General features: G+C 40.4%; 1 protein-coding gene across 4 annotated transcripts in view; it reads left to right on the top strand.

Annotated features, from left to right (window-relative positions):
* MCTP2 (multiple C2 and transmembrane domain containing 2) overlaps positions 1 to 15832 on the top strand; it is a 125372-nt gene that overhangs the window by 98189 nt on the left and 11351 nt on the right. For all 4 annotated transcript variants that reach the window (XM_071441274.1, XM_071441271.1, XM_071441275.1 and 1 more), the window contains 2 exons: positions 4219 to 4341; positions 7163 to 7204. In XM_071441274.1, the coding sequence (XP_071297375.1) occupies positions 4219 to 4341; positions 7163 to 7204 (165 nt within the window). The remainder of the gene's footprint in view (positions 1 to 4218; positions 4342 to 7162; positions 7205 to 15832) is intronic.

Below are 15832 nucleotides of genomic sequence, written 5' to 3'. Positions count from 1 at the left end.
AAGAGCCTGTTAATCTTGCAGTTAGAAAAATTGTAATTATTGTGTGGAAAAATCACGCAGAAAATCCTATCTTGTGCTAGGTTTCTAAGCCTCTTAAAACTGTTCTATCCCATGACTGTGGGTTTGCTGGTGACAAATGTTTTATGGGCATATTTTAGTAGACACCCGTCTAAAATCTGGTCTTAATAGTCAGATGCTAAATTGGAACCAGAGCGGCAGAAAAACCAGATTTGAAACGTGTTTCTAAGGGTTTGTTTTTACTTTCAGTTGAGACTGCCTTCTCTCATCTTTTGTGCTGCTGTCAAAAGGGCCACTCTCATGGTTGTTCAAACTCCATGCTTCTTGACAGGAACAGTTGGACCCCTCTTCAATGATTTTCAGATGAAACGGCTCCCAAACCTCCAGAGCTTTAACTTGTAGTTATTAGGCCCTTTGAAATAGCAACACATTAATCAGCTGAAATCAAGTGGTCCTTTCTCCAAGGCTGTGATATTGCTGTTGTCTTTTAGGTAGAGCTCTAGCTAAATATTAGTTTCAAGAGCTCTTTTTTTTTCTTTTCTTTCCCTCAAGATAGGTCTATCCTATTTCTGTTTCTCTTTTTCATCATTGTTTTAGAATGCTGTGAATTAAAGTGCTCACTTCTATAATAGGCTTTTATACTCTCAAACTGCATTAAAAGGAGTAGTGTGGAAAACTCGCTTCTACTACTTTAACTCTTAGTTTAGAAATTGGCTGCTGTGCTTTTAACTTCCCCCACGAACAGTGTGAAGCCCAGCAGAAAAAGTATCAATTAATGTAATGGATTGTGTCTGACAGAACTTGGTCTAACAACAAGAAACATTGAAGAAAGGAATGGTTTGTTGAAACTGGATCATTTGAAGCAGGGCCATGGTTTGTGTCCCTGACTTCTGTGGCACTGGGAAAGTGATCTGAACCTGCTAATGGATTCTCTTTCTAGTTTATGCATTAGGCAAAAGCAGACTGGGGATGACAAGAAATCAAGAAGATACTCTTCCTTGCATTAGCTGTTACTTACATCAGCAGCTGAAGCACTCCTGAGTTTTGGCATAAAAATATTGATAAGAAAATAATTTAGGCAGCATAAATCAAGAACTTCTCCCAGGCACAAAGTATCGCTGAGGAGAGAGTAAAAACATGCATGATTGAGGACCTTGTCATTTGGGGAGTGGGTATCTGTGTCACAGGGCTGCTGGTGCTGTGGTCAGTGTCAAGGAGCTCCCTGAAAGTTGATAATAGGACATGGACCTGCTTGGGGATCTGCTTTGAAAACTGATGCTGCAGAACCACTCAAAAGGCTGTTAGAACAGCAGAAATATTTCTATTCGCTCTATAAACACACTCTGAACTTTTATTATGTACTGTATGTTCACAGCAATCATTTCCCATACCTCCGAGGCTAAATAATTTCTGAATAGCTAAATCAATTTGTCTTGTGTCTGTGTCGTGTCACAGTAATGAAAGTTCCCTGTACTGTGGCAACAGCAGCAAAGCAGCTCTTGTTAAGGAGATGTGGGAGCTCTATCAAAGCTTCACTGTCTGAGTTATAACTCAGCAGCTGATTAACCAGCCAGCATTAGAAAGGAGGAGACAGCATGCCTCAGCTACCCATTGAGCCCACAGTGAGATCTTGTAATGAAGCTTTATTTGAGGTCTGAAACTTAATAATACACAAAATGTACTGTAAGATCTAAAATCACCAAGGTCTTGGCTTCGTAGCTTGCCTGAATGACCTGTGATTGCAAGGTTGTGTTGCACTTGCAGCCGAGCAGGGTGATGTTCACATAGGATGGTGACAGATGCACTAAAATTGGGTCAAGTCCTGCAATTGAGTGAATGAAGAGAGGTTCTTCAAGAGCTTCATTGACTCCTTGTAGGACTTTGCCTGGCTGGCTGCTGGTGGGGTCTTTTTGCTGCATCAAGGGAAGGCTGAGTTTGCTGTTACCCAGGGAGGTGGTGCAAATGCAACCCCCTCCCCTGGGCTGAGGCAAATGTTTTGAATTAATATCTGGAAATGGGAATTAATATCTGGAAATGAGAATTTCTATGAAAGGAATTTATGCAAGGATCGGATGTATGTTTATATGTATGTCTTTTTTTTTTTAATCTATGTGTGCCTGACAAAGATAGCTGTGGAGATATGTATAATAACAGGTCCTTGTTCTTTAAGTAACATTTAGGGTAGGACAGAAGCTGTTATCACCTTCACTTTGTCTTAAAAGACAAGCATATATTCATCCAAGGGAGTTGGAATAGCTTCAGAGGAACTTGTTCAGGTTGGAGCTTTTCATTTATGGGGGATGTTTTAGCTGAGAATATCAAAACTATTGAAGGTTTTATTAGCTTAAGTTATGCAAGACTCCTATAAGACAAATCAAGTACCAGTTCTTGGCCTGGATTCACGTGTTTCTGTTGCCTTGCTTACATATGAAATGTGGCTGTGTGAATCATTATCACTTCTAATTTTTTAGTATGTTGAACAACAGGATCAAAAAAGGGAAAAAAAACCCCAAACCAAATTGTCTTCCACATTCCTGTGCTGCAAATCAATAACATGGGGATGTATTTCCTGGATGTCAGCCCATTTTATAGATGAATATATCTTGAAGATTGCTTTACAGGCCAACAAATGCCAAGAACAGGATGACAGTCAAATTCCTTGCATAGCAACAGCTAACATGAAATCAGGTGCACTCCAGAAAATGCAAGTGCTGTTTGGGCAAGGTTATGGATACAGGCATTGTTTCTTGGTTTGTGTTTGGCCCATGGTAGGTATTAACTGGCCATTTGTCTGACATCAGACAAGTCTTTTTGTTTAAAAAGTTAAAACAGCTGCTATCTTGTGGGGGTGTAAATTCTCACACTGCTGAATGCAATGGGAAGTGTTTCTTTGGTACAGAGTGGTTACACTTTCAGGTTCATAACACAAAATACATTGCCATTAATGTCCCATTCTACAACTGCCAGCATTGTCTTTTTATGTAGTATTTGGCAAGCCAAGGATGAGGGGAGGTAGAGATTTAGTTTCCTCATCACCCATAGAGTTTTCTCTTTGTTGTTGTTTGAGATAGTTCTACTGGATCTGACTCATTTCCATTAACCTGTATTGTTCTAAAAATGTGATCATTGTTTTTGATCAAACCAGTTTCTTTTGGGGAAAGAAAAATCAGAAAAATGTGTTTGTGCCTTGTCTTTGAAGGAGATTGCTTAAAATAGCTTCAAGTTGCTACCAGCATTAGGCAGTTCTGGAAATACTATGTATGAGTAGAAAAGGAAATGGGATCACAACATACATTTTATGGCAGTTCTGGATTTAGTTTATTAACTTTGCATTGCCAACCCCTCCAAGTTTGCAGTCTGTTCAGGTGTTGTTGGTACTTGTAAGATAGGATTGCAGTTTGGCTTGATGGAGTTTTTTTGAAAAATCCTATGTGCTTTTCAGATCCCCATCATATTATTTCTGTGTTTTGCAGTTCCAGTTTGCCTTGTGGTTTTGCTTTTAGTGGGTTTTGTCAGACACCAGTCCAAACACACAGGCTCATACTGGTTTTTAGGAAAAGAGACTCCAAAGAACCAGTGAAATCAGAATATGCTGTGCTGAAAAATGGCAAGAGTATGAGAACAGGGACTAGGCTGACTGGATCCCTTTCCAAAACAATGAATCATGTGCAGCCTGAGGCCTGGCTTCCTGCAAGGTGACAGTCCTTTCTCTGAGCTGGCGTGCCAACAGTATAGGTGGATTAATGGTGAAGATGCATTTGCTGATCACCCCTGTGGAGTGACAAGGGAGCTCCATGGCTCCTGTTGCACAAGAGGATAATTCTCTTCCCTAGCCTGGGAAAGACCTCCTGGCAGTTAGAGTTTGATGAGTGGAGCAGGTTGACCTCTCTAAGTGCGTCTGCTGTGTACCAGCACTAAGGACAAAAGGTTTCAGGCTGGAGGGATCCCAGGAAGGAGTGGAGAAGCTTTGGGCTCACCTCATGTTCATGGCTTCTCCTTCCCCAGGGACAGGGGAGGGAGCAGCAGCCTAATGAACTCACACGGAACAGAGGGAGCAGATTTCTTTGCCAAATTATTAATAATAATAATAATAATAATGGGTGGGGTTAGCAGAGATTCAAGGATGAATGTGCACAGTGGTAATGACTGACAGCCTTTCTTACGTGTCTCTCTCTTTCCACACTTGTGTGTATTCTCCAGGTGTTTGTGGTCACTGTCTGGACCGTGGAGCTGTACATGGTGCCCCTGGCCTTGCTGGTGCTCTTTGCATACAATTTCTCCCTCGTCACAACAGGGAAGGTCAATAATGCCCAGGATGCCCAGGCAAGTAGAGTGACATTTCTGGCAGTCTCAGTTTGCCTGAGTGAAGTGTCACACGTTCTAATGGCATTAAGTTGATTTTGTAGCTAAACAACACTCTTGTTTCAAAGTTACTGAAAAGAAACCTCAACCCTCTCAATTTTCATTATTCAATTAGAGAAATAAACCATTCAGAGTAGTAGGAGAAGAAGATGAGAGTGTGTAGGAGGTGGATTTGCTTACTAAATACCTACAAACGTTTTTAAGTAGACTTAAAAAAGGTTTGCAAAGCAGCAAGTTCCTGAAAGCCATTCCCCTCCTGCCATTGCACTCTGCAACACACTCGTGATTCGTGTTTCACAGAAGAGGAAAGTCAATAGAATCCAAAGGAGAATGTAGTTCTTTTAAGCCTTGTCCTGTGATCTGAAGTCTTAAGAAGCTTTTACTCCTCTTTCCCATCAGCTCTTAAAGACCCAAAAATGTTTTTTGTTTCCCCCAGAAATTTAGGCTTTGGATTTTAACTTGGGAGAAAGAAAGGTTTAGACACAGAAATAACCATCAAGTGTGACAAAGTTCTATTGTTGGGGTATAAAATGATTGTTTGATGTTGACCACTGTCTTTAACAATGGTAATTAGAACTGGACAGGGGAGTAAATTAATGAATATCCATAATATTCTGTTTTTAAAAGTGAAATAAATACAGTAATGAAATGGAAGTCAAAGGATAGCTTCCTTCTAACTTTTGATTAAAAGATGATTGACATTGGTAACCATGAAGAATACCTTTACCTAAATGAGTCAAGTGGATTTTACACAAAGGCGTAATATCCTAGAATAAAAAAATTCAATGGCATGTTTATTAGTTTTCATGTGAAAATTTGCTCCTTGTTTAGTTTTCATCCACTCCCAAGTGGAAAGATTCTTAGAAAACAGGAGAAGTTGCATTATCCAGACCAGAGGAGGCTTAATTTGAAAACATGGTAAAAGAAATGCCTTTCTTCAGTTTCAGCCAAGTCCAGAATAATGCAGAAAGATACTGTGTGTCTTCAGTGACTACTTGATTTCAACAAGAAAAGCAGAACTTCCCATGTGGGAGAATCCCAGGCTAACAGATGTTTTTGTTTTTAATACAAAAGGCAGTAAAAAATAACAATAATAACCTACCCAGAAATAAAATACATAGAGAGTGCCTTCCAGCCCCTTCCCTCATCCTGTGGTTTGTTGCATGTTCAGGTGAGGAGAGTCTCACATGAGACAGAAAAATTGAGCAGACCATCACATGGACACTGCAAAAAGGCAATTTCTAAAAATACAGCTAATTGTGGTAATACTAAAGAAAGGTCCATCAGGAATTTGGCTCTTTTCCTGCCGCACATTCTGTAAGCAGTGCCATGCCATGAAATTCAGGGGTGCATTTTGCATAAGCAAAATCACACGTCTGCCAAAGTGCTTTGCAGGATTGGGATCATATGGAACAAGTAGTCAAAGTGCCTTTAATATTACCTGATTCCTTTTTTATGTGTGTCTATGATTCTAACCATCTGTAGGTCAAAAATAGACAATCAGGTGCTAGCCCCAGTTACATCTGTCCTGCAGATGAGAAAAGGTTTTCTTCAAAATACCAATGCTTTTTACGCAGTCATTTATTTGTTTTTTGCTTCTTCAGGCCTTGGCTGGATATTCACTGCCTTTGGTTTTTGTGTGCCAGCATACACATTTTGTGTATACAGAGGAATGCAAGCAAGAGTCTTTGCAAAAGTGAACCTCAAATTCTCTCTGATTTCTGTGCTATAAAATGTGAATAACAGTATTAACCTTGTACTCCTGATCCACTTGCCAGGAGGCTAAATTCATGAATATTGGTAAAATGTTTTATGATTTACAGATGGGGAGCTTCTATAGAAATTTAAACCATGATCAGTGTTAATTCAGCTGCTCAGGGTATTCCAAAGAGCCAAAGAATAAATCTGGCTATCTGAACTCTGAGTACCTTTTACATCCTAGATGAAACTGCTATTCAGAGGAAAAAAAGAAATTTAAAAACTCCAAAAGAGAAACACCCAACCCCCTAAGAAACCCTAAATTCAAAACATCTTTTTATTGTGATTCTTCACATTCTTTGCATGTTTGCTGTATTTAAACTTGTAGTACACAGATTCAAATGTAGCTATTAAATAACCAAGAAAAAAACTGGAGGACCCTGTTAAAGGCTCAGCTTGTTAAATACCTGAATTGAAAGCCAAGTGCTCCTAATTCCAAGCCCTCGCCAAGCCTTTTGTTTTCTGTCCTACCTGTCAGCACAGAAGTTAAAGGGAGGAAATAATGCTGCATAGAAATCTGACTGGGATTCTATGTGAGATTGATTATGTTCATACTAATGTGTTTTCTAAAGTCTAATGTTTCAGTAATGGCCCTAAAGGGAGGGAGCAGTCATTGTGGCAGTGGGGATGGAGCAAGTTGAATATAGAGTCCTCAGCCTTGACATACCAGTTGGTTCATTTGCAAGACTGAGAACAAAGCTGTTTACAGATAGTAAAAGTTGGCAATGTGTTTGAAAGCCTGTTGCCTTCAGATTACTGGACACAGCCACTAGTGCTTTATTTAGACTTAAAATTTGTATAGGGTATTGCATGCTTTGTTCAGAATACCACAAAAAAGAAAGGTCCTTGAATATAAAACACTGGTTTGGAAAGGAGAAAGTGGTGGGTTTTTTAAATGACTTTCAATAGAAGTGGGAGAAAATTGTATAGTGAAACTTTGTGGGAGTATCATAAGCTTTTTGAACATTGCCTGTCACTAAAAAATAAGTGTTGTGTTTTATAATATGGACATCTGCTTCTGCAGGAGCTTATGGGCTTGGATGAAGACGAGGATGAAGATGATAAGGTAAGCATATCTCACAGCTGTGTTGGCTAGAATCAGAGGGCAGGTGGGAGAACACAAACAAATAATCTCTCTATAAATCTTCAGTTCTTCTCTGTATTAACTGGGAAGACAGTTGTCAGCAGTTTGCTGCTTGGCAGGTTTGAAAGTAGGAAGGGGTTGGTTTGTGTAACACCCCAGAGTGGCGGTACCTGTGCAAGAGCTGAACAAGAGCTGACTCTGAGCAGTGCCAGGCTGTGCCTGGCCTTGCAGTGGGCAGATGCTCATGAATGTGCTCCTGCAGCAGGGGTGTGTGTGGTGGAGGAGGTGCAGGGATGTACACAAGGATGTGCAATCCCCCCTCGCTGCTGGTAGACGTTCCCTACTAATGGCTTTCCCCAAACCATTTGGCATTTCCACTTCAGTAGGCCAGAATTGGTGTCATTTGTGGAGGGCTGGTTAGAATTTTCTCAACATTTCTTTCAGATCCTGGGAAAAAAACCAGTTTTAGTTCAGCAGCTGAAATGTGGAAAGAATTGGAATTGGCAAGGCCTGTTTTTTATTTTATTGGAACATACTTACTCATTCTTCTCACTGTGAAAAATTCATTGGATTTTTTTCCAAGTTTATCAAACCACAGTGACAAATGATAAAAGGATTAGAGGGCATGACATACGAAGAAAGATTAAGAGAACTTAATGTATACAGCTTGAAAAAACATAAGTAAGTGAAGGAGGATCTGATAATCTATAAATACTTTAAAGCTAAAAGGTGAGGAATTATTTAACGAGCAACAGCATGCAAAGGAACATTAGCTGTTAGGAAGAAAATGTTCATGAGGGGATGTGAAACTTTCAAATTGCATACTAAGTTAATAAGACTCTTCTTGAATATTCTATGTTTTAAAAATGCTACAGTGAAATTGTTGATCATTAAGAAGCAAATCAATAATGCAGCTAGCAAGTGCACCTTAACTCTTCTCAGTCACAGACTCTAGGACTGAAGCTCAGCAGACTAATTGATGGGAGTAGTTATTTAAATGTAACTTGCTCTTCTGCTGTGCTTATATTTTAATGAGCAACCAGAAATCCATCAAAGTTACAAAGTGAAGTTTCGGCAATCCAGCTGAATTACAGGTTTCTTGCAACACACAGTAGTTGTTTAAATGTTCTCATTTATAATTTACTCTTTGTATTGTAAAATTCGTCAAGGGAATGGACCGATATCTGAAACTCTCCAAAAGTTGCTAAAGGAAAGTTGCATCTTTTTCAAAAGAATACTGTATATCTATAGAAGTCAATAATTTCTATTTAGTGGGTACCTGGTTCTAGACACTTGTACGTATTATTTGTGTGATGCCTGAAGGTGTAACTTATTCACTGGAACAATTCCATTTATATCTTCTATTTTAATGTTCCTGTTTTTCCCTTGCAAGTGCTGAGGTGGGAAAAGGGAAGTAAGAATGTAATAAATAGGTATCAAATCCTCTGTTTCCTGTGATGTGCAATCGATTCATTGCTGCTAAGATATTCTAGGTTACATTTACCCTACATTTAACTCCAGTGACTCTGGTTCTCTTTGTGCAAATACAACTGGGTCACTTCAATATGGATTTCATGACTTTGGGTTTTTGTCTCCCCCAAAACAGCTTCACTGTCATTCACTTTCTTGGTTTATTTTAACTAAGTGTGCAGGTTTGGTAAAACTCCTGGGAGTCAGCGTTGAGCTGTTGATGGTTTGGCCTTGCCATTTTGTAGTGGGAGCTGCCTCTGTCTCCATTCCACACAAACTCCAGGACTCTGACACAGAGGGCTGGTAGCACTGGCTAAAGCCTCTCACACCAGATACCCCCAGCAGGCTTTCTCACGAAGATAACACTTTACATCCCAACATTACAGTTGTTATGGATGGAATTCTGGCACAGAGTTGCCAGAAGAGACAGTTGCCAGCCCCTACATTGGTCCCATGGCCAGTGCTGTGCAGAATTGCCTTAATGTCTTTACTGTGCCTTGTGTGTACCCCCATGCAGCAGTGATGGGCTGCACTTGCACTCCCATGACTTGCATCTTTTAAGTACATTATGTACATCTTTAATTACATTAAGAACATTCTAAGACACTTTTCCAAGTCTGAGGGTGGCCAATGCTCTCTGGGGAGTGTAAGAAAAATGTAATTTTATGACACTATCTCATGGCAATGTCAACATTTAAACAGACAAGTCTACTTTAAAAAGAAGTCTGTGTATTTTTTTTTCCTCCCTAATACAAGAGCTCCCAAAGTTGAAATCTGCTAGTTGGGTTGTGGTGTACGAGGTCACTGTTTCTGTTTCCTGTCATCCTGCTGTATCAAAATACTTGCACACAGAGCCCTTCTGGGTTCTGCTGCCTGTTAGACATAACAGACCGTGCTTCTGGGAATTGTAACACACCCTCGAAGAGATGAACTGTTTACAAATTATAAATACACAGACACTTAGTTCAAAAACCCAAGAGCAGATTAACTCCCTCCACCTAGACTATCTGTCTTAAATGACAGGGCTTAATTGCTGACTCCCCCGTCCTTTCCCCCTCTGCCCTCCCCACATACCAGCATGGAGGGCTGTAAAAGATAGCAGTGCTCTGTCCCTTTGGCACCAGCTCTTCCCTGGATAAATGCCTTCTCGGATTTGTGCCATCTTGGACACAGAGTTCAGGCTGTGTCCTGTCAGCTCTGGGCTCTGTCAGCCTGAGTAAGGATTGTTTTAAAATTGCATCACTGCAGCATCCTTGGTCTGCCAGTAAGAAGGTATAGACAAGCTGCATGCAGCTCAGTTTAAGTTGTCTGATTGTTGACCAGTTCTATTTCTTTTATTTTAATTTTTTTTTCTGTTTCTGATAATGACTGTGGAGTTTCAAGAGCAGACAGTTACCCTGTGAATGATCGTGTCATAGCACCTGGCTGAAAAGAGCCTTGGAGTCTTCTCCATTGTCTGAATAATGGTTTACATCTCCATAACAGACAAAGCTTAATTTACTACTATTTTCAGGTCTGGTAACTGATTCAAAAGAAAATCAGAGACAAAAGTAAATCAACAACAATTCCTCTGTGAGGTTTTTGTTGATTTTTTGGGGTTTTTTTTAAGAGTTTTTGTCCTGTGGTGAGGCAGTGTAGTCCTGCTTGGCTAGTGCAATGTAGCAGGGAAGAACCAAATGATACTGTGGCTTTAAGCCAAGTTATTTGGCAACTTCCAAGAAATGTTTAGTGTCTCATGTATTGGAAAAAAAACAGAAGTGGAAGAAAATCACCAAAGAATAAAAACTTAATGCCTTTAATGTAGGAAATTCTCTGTCAAAAGTAGGTACCAAAGATATACAAAGTTTGATGAACACAATTCAAAAAGACTCCAGCCGAACAAATTAAAGTCAAATCCATCCAGTAGCAAAGAGCTGACATTTTCCATTTGAGTTAGATTCAGCATGTGGAAACCTTCCGTATGGATCTTATTTGTACGGGTGGATTACGATGAAAATTGCATTAATTTTCTCCGCAGTAAAGGTCAGTAATTGAAACATGAACCAAGAGTCTATTGTGTAAGATGCTATATCCCCATACTTAGGAAAGGTCATTCAAGACAATATCATCTCATTGTTTTCTTCCCTGGAAGTATAAATAATTTCATTAGTTTTTTTTTTCTTTTTCTCTTCAATACAACAATTGCAATATAATATTTCAACATCCCCCATTAAGATTGCTGAAGAGAAGTGATGGTAAGGACTTGAAAATGCCCTGTGATACACAGGGTATGTTCAGACTGACAAGGAGCATCCATGTCCTCCACAAAACTATGGGCAAGAACACCCAGTGCAGGGGTTGCTGTGGTTTTGCTTTGCTCTTTTCCTGGGAGCCTTCTTTGTACAAGAAACTGGAAGTTAAACGGTCTCTTGTTAAATCTTTTTTACACAGCAGCATTTTCCAAGGCTGGTCTTATCTGTAGGCATCCCATAAATTGGCACAGTTCTTACATCAGTGCCATGAGCCACCCATCCGTAGGTTTAGAGGTGGTGGAGAGAATGGTGGTAGAGAATTCTCCCTCTTAAGGAGAATTACCTACCTAGATGTAGGTAAAAGCCAACACTGCAACTTCTCTAAATCTCTAGAAAAATATTAAGTAGTTAAGTGACTAGGCAGGTCACTGGACCCAGAAGATGAGCCTCAGGGAGTTCTCCTCTCTTAAAAATTCCAACTGTTTATAATATTGTTAAATTTTCTTTTAAATTGGTCAGATATATGAATAGATACCTCTTTCTCCTGTACCCCAAATTCTGAAGGTCATTACCTAGATTATAGATGATGATCCAGTAGTTTTAAGTCTAATAACCATGTGATTGTTCTTAAGTCTCATGTGTTTCCAGGAGAAAGCACTTATTTTGACAAAATTTATTTTCTTTCCCTTTCCAGTTTTTAAATGAAAGATGACTGATGACTTTTTATCTCCATTCAGGATTTATTCTTGCTTCTTAAGCATGTGTTCCTCACCTGAATTGTGTTTTATTCTATTGTGACTGGTGATACTGCTTGAAAACTTGTGGCAATACCAGTGGACTTTGGGCTGCTTTACATGTCTATGAAAACGTGAGCATGTACAGAAAATGCTTCTTAAACTACCTGCATTTCATGCCTGTGCATAGAGAAAGAAACTGAATTATGACCTAGAGTTTTTCACATAAGATTCTTCTTGGGCTTGGCTTAGGAGACTTTTGCTGGTCCCCTGTGTATGGATGAAATTCATCTAATACAGGCAGAGAAAGTGCAGGTATGGCTGGACAAGGCATGGAGTGGTCATCTTCTGCCCTTCAGGGAGTGTTCCCCAGCCTGAGCTGCAGGATGATGTGCTATTTCCTCCCAAATGTGTCCTTTTAAGACCGATGCTGCTCCCCTTCATACCAGTCTGAAGTGATTCTATTGGCTCTGGTGGAATTATTCCAGATTTCACACCTTTTTAACTGAGAGCATAAATTGACCTGTATGTGTTGCATTTCCTCTATTTGGTAATTATTTCAAGTACACTTGGATCCGCTAAATTTCCACAGGCAGGCACATTTGCAGCATGGTGTTAATAAACAAAAAGATCCTGTGATGCACAGTTTCAGGGCTGCACGAGGCAGTTGCTCAGAGTTTGGCAGCCGTCCCCTCCGCGTGCCCGTCCTCCCCTCGGCACGCAGCAGACTCTGCAGCTCGGGGCAGGGCGCATCGCTGGGCTCCTCTCGGCAAGGCGCATCGCTGGGCAAGGCGCATCGCTGGGCTCCTCTCGGCAGCCCTTGGCTCCCACGGAAGGCAGGAACCAGTTCAAGGTTGCTGTGGTGACTGCTTGCAAAGCTCTGCCTGGAATTCATTTTAGCTACCAAGAGACTGTCTGTCACTCCATGGCTGCCACCTCCCACAAGAGCTTCGTTCTGCTGCTAGACTGGAGCGTTTGTGAAGTGTTCCCTGCTGGCAACAGAGGCCAGTGGTCTGCTGTTTATGCCCAATAAAATCCTTTTGGTTTCAGAAGTTCTTCGTGGATGAGTGTTTTGGCCCTGAGATGTTTTTTGGCACAGCTTTTGCTGGACACCGGTAAGGTCTGAGTTTTGTAGTCCAGCAGAGAGCAGTTGCAAATTAAATCCAACTTTGCCTAGCTCTGCTTTTCCCTAAATAACTACAGCATGTTTTTTTGGTTTTTTTTTTAAAGCAGAATAATAGTGGAGCAAAAAGGAATGCATGCCTGAGCTATTTTCCTTTCTTTTCCCTTTCCATCAATCTTGTTTGTTGCTAATACACTGAAGAATTAATAACTGGTACATTAGATAAATCCTGGTAAAACATCACCCTAATGTGCTTGTAGCAGCAGTAGCATAATGAGACAGCTACTGTAAGAAAGCTAATCCTGAAAGTTAGGCCAGCCCAGGGCTAGGCAGACTAATTCTTCCAATCCCCGAAGAGATTCAGGATTTTCATTCCTGACTGAGCTGCCTGTATCCTGTTTTCTTCCTCCTTTTCATTAATCCATATTTATGTTTTCTCCTCCCCTTTTCCTCATCTTTGCCCCCAAGTGTTCCTCAGCTTTATATATTGAGTTCCCCTTGGCATGCCAGAAATCTGCTGATGAATACCACTTGTTTGAAAGTTGCATGCAAGATTTTTCTCTGCAAGTGTTTTCTATGAAATCCAAGTGAGCAAGAATTATGTAGAACTTACCCATGGCTTCAAGCCTAACTTTTCCTTGTTGATGATACTTGCAGTATACATCAGAAATACACTTAGAGAACAACAGCAAAATTTGTCTGTGCATTTGGGAGCGTTGCTTGCTGGTTTGGATGTATTCAGAGGAAAAATATTTGAAGGATAGATTTAAAAAATAGGAAACAGCTTTCTGTAAAGATGAAAGCTATTAATCATGGAAACAAATGATCAAAAGAAGTTAGGGGATCTCCACCATCCAGGCTTTGAATTCAGTAATGGATGCTTGGCTAGAGAAGAAGCACTAATGGGTGGCATTTGGCCTTTGTTCCAGAGCAGATGATTGAAGAATTTTGCCTTCAGTGTCTTCCCCCATAACTCTTAGGATTTTCCCTCGCAAGACCAGCTCTGACTGCTGCAGCTCACCCGTTGTGAATTGCTGTGTGAGTGCTGGGGACATCCTGTCCTGGTCTGCCCCAGATTCCCACTCTTTTAAAGTCTTCAGCCTTGGGAGCCCCTCCATGCTGTGGTTGTGCGAAAGTTTCTTTTGCAACTGACCCTAAAAGTCTGTTTGTATGTCCTGTTTAACTGTTACATATTTGAGAAATAGAAAAATCTAGGAGCATCTTCCTGTACAGCAGAGATTTGGTCTCTTCATTTCAGAGTTCAAGTTGGTGTATGTTAGCTGGAGACAAAAGACTTAATTTCTGAAATTGCTGGGTCTTGGTTGGAGTTGTTGGGTTTTTTTCCCCTCCCCTGACATGCTTAATCTTTTGTAAACCCCCTTTTGTGGTTTTGTTCAGGCAATTAATGTAGAAATGAAGGATTCTTAAATCAGGATATGCAAGGAAGAGTTGAAGTAACACACTGATTATATAATTAATTCTCAGCTGTAAATTCATTTTGATGGAGTTAATTCTTTCCCAGAGGCTGAGGACCAGTTTTGGTCCACCCACAGTGCTGTAATCAGCTAAGAAATAAAGGAGACAAAGGCCTTGAATTAATGGAAGCTATCACGACTGGTTTTAGGGAAATAATGCCAGAAATAGGCAGGATATTTCGTTTTCAATTAATGCAAAAGCTTCTGAGCTGTGATCTTTAGCTATGGGTATCCAAATCCAGTTTTCAAGCAGTATAATACATGGAGTCCAAGAGAAATCAGAAAGGAATGACACCTGGAGAGGATGGAGAAGAATTGTCGGGGTGGTGGGACCTTGCACGGATGAGAAAGTGTGTGTAGTGGAAGATGCATTTTGGATTCTTTCTTTACATTTTCTATGAACATGGTAGTGTTCAAATACAGCTCTCTCTATGACAGTTGCCCATTTACTGATAAAAGGGTCCAGTGACTTTCATCCTGATGGACCCTTACTGCTTCTGACAGTGTTTTCTGAGGTGCTGGCTTCACATAGCATAAGCAACACTCCAAAGTCTAAAAAATTTGGAAAATCCCATTTGTTGTACTTCATTTGTCTGCTTCTACGTTGCTTAAGCAGTGACCTAATAATCCTGTCCATGTGTTTAGACTGCAGGTTTCCAGAACCAAACAGCAATAACAAAGAAATGACGTTGACAAATTCCCAGGATTTTCAAACAGTTATGCCCATCGTGCATACACACAGTTGCAGCCTATTTTTCTCTCGAATAACTAATTTTATTTGCGAGGTTTTCTAATCCCAGTTTCCCTCTGCCTTTTCATTGGTTGGCCATATTTGCATCAGTGATTTTAGCATGCAGCCAGGTGAGCATGGGCATGAGTTGTCATAACTTAGGGACTGGCAGTTTCTGGTTTATTTATTTTTATTTTATGCTCTGCTTCGTGGCTGCAGCAGGAGTTGTGTTGTGTTGTGTTGGTTAAACTGTGTTATCACCACATCTCTGAGCTCCATCGGGGATGTGTAAATGAAGTCAGCATGATGCAGGCAGAGCTGGCAGATGATCTGCCTTGCAGCTCTGGGCAGCAAGAGTAGGCTTGCCCTGCAATATCACTTCATTTAAGTGGTTTCTTTACCCCTCTGCCTGAATTTGGACAGAATGAAATTCCCACTGTCTGGTTTTCCATGAGCTGCTCCTCAGCTTCTGCTTCCAGGTTTGGTGGGAAAAAAGCCAGCTATGGCCAAAGCACTGTTGTACCATTCCAGTGAGGAAATAGTTAAATATAATTTCAATGTGTCATTTACATTTGAGCCTAACGAGATTATAACTGGAGCTGTGTGAAAATGACTTTTTGGTGCTATTTTCACATAAACTGACTATTTATTTATTTATTTTGTTCTGGGGTTATTTCACACCCCAAGGGTTTCATTTTTGTTGGTTGTTTTATTAATGTAAAAATACTCATTTTCACACCCAAATGTGTGATTATTTAAAATGCTGCTTCTATTCATTGTGCACTGACTTGCAACCTAAAGGCAAATATTCAAATGTCTGGAGCTTGATAACTCCGTGGTGGTTTTG

Source organism: Agelaius tricolor, unplaced genomic scaffold (genome assembly GCF_023055355.1).
Source record: "Agelaius tricolor isolate 1412-34295 unplaced genomic scaffold, bAgeTri1.0.p SCAF_16, whole genome shotgun sequence".
NCBI lineage: Eukaryota > Metazoa > Chordata > Aves > Passeriformes > Icteridae > Agelaius > Agelaius tricolor.
The sequence above is the reverse complement of the archived record's forward strand: the minus strand, read 5'-3'. Positions and strand labels throughout refer to the sequence as shown.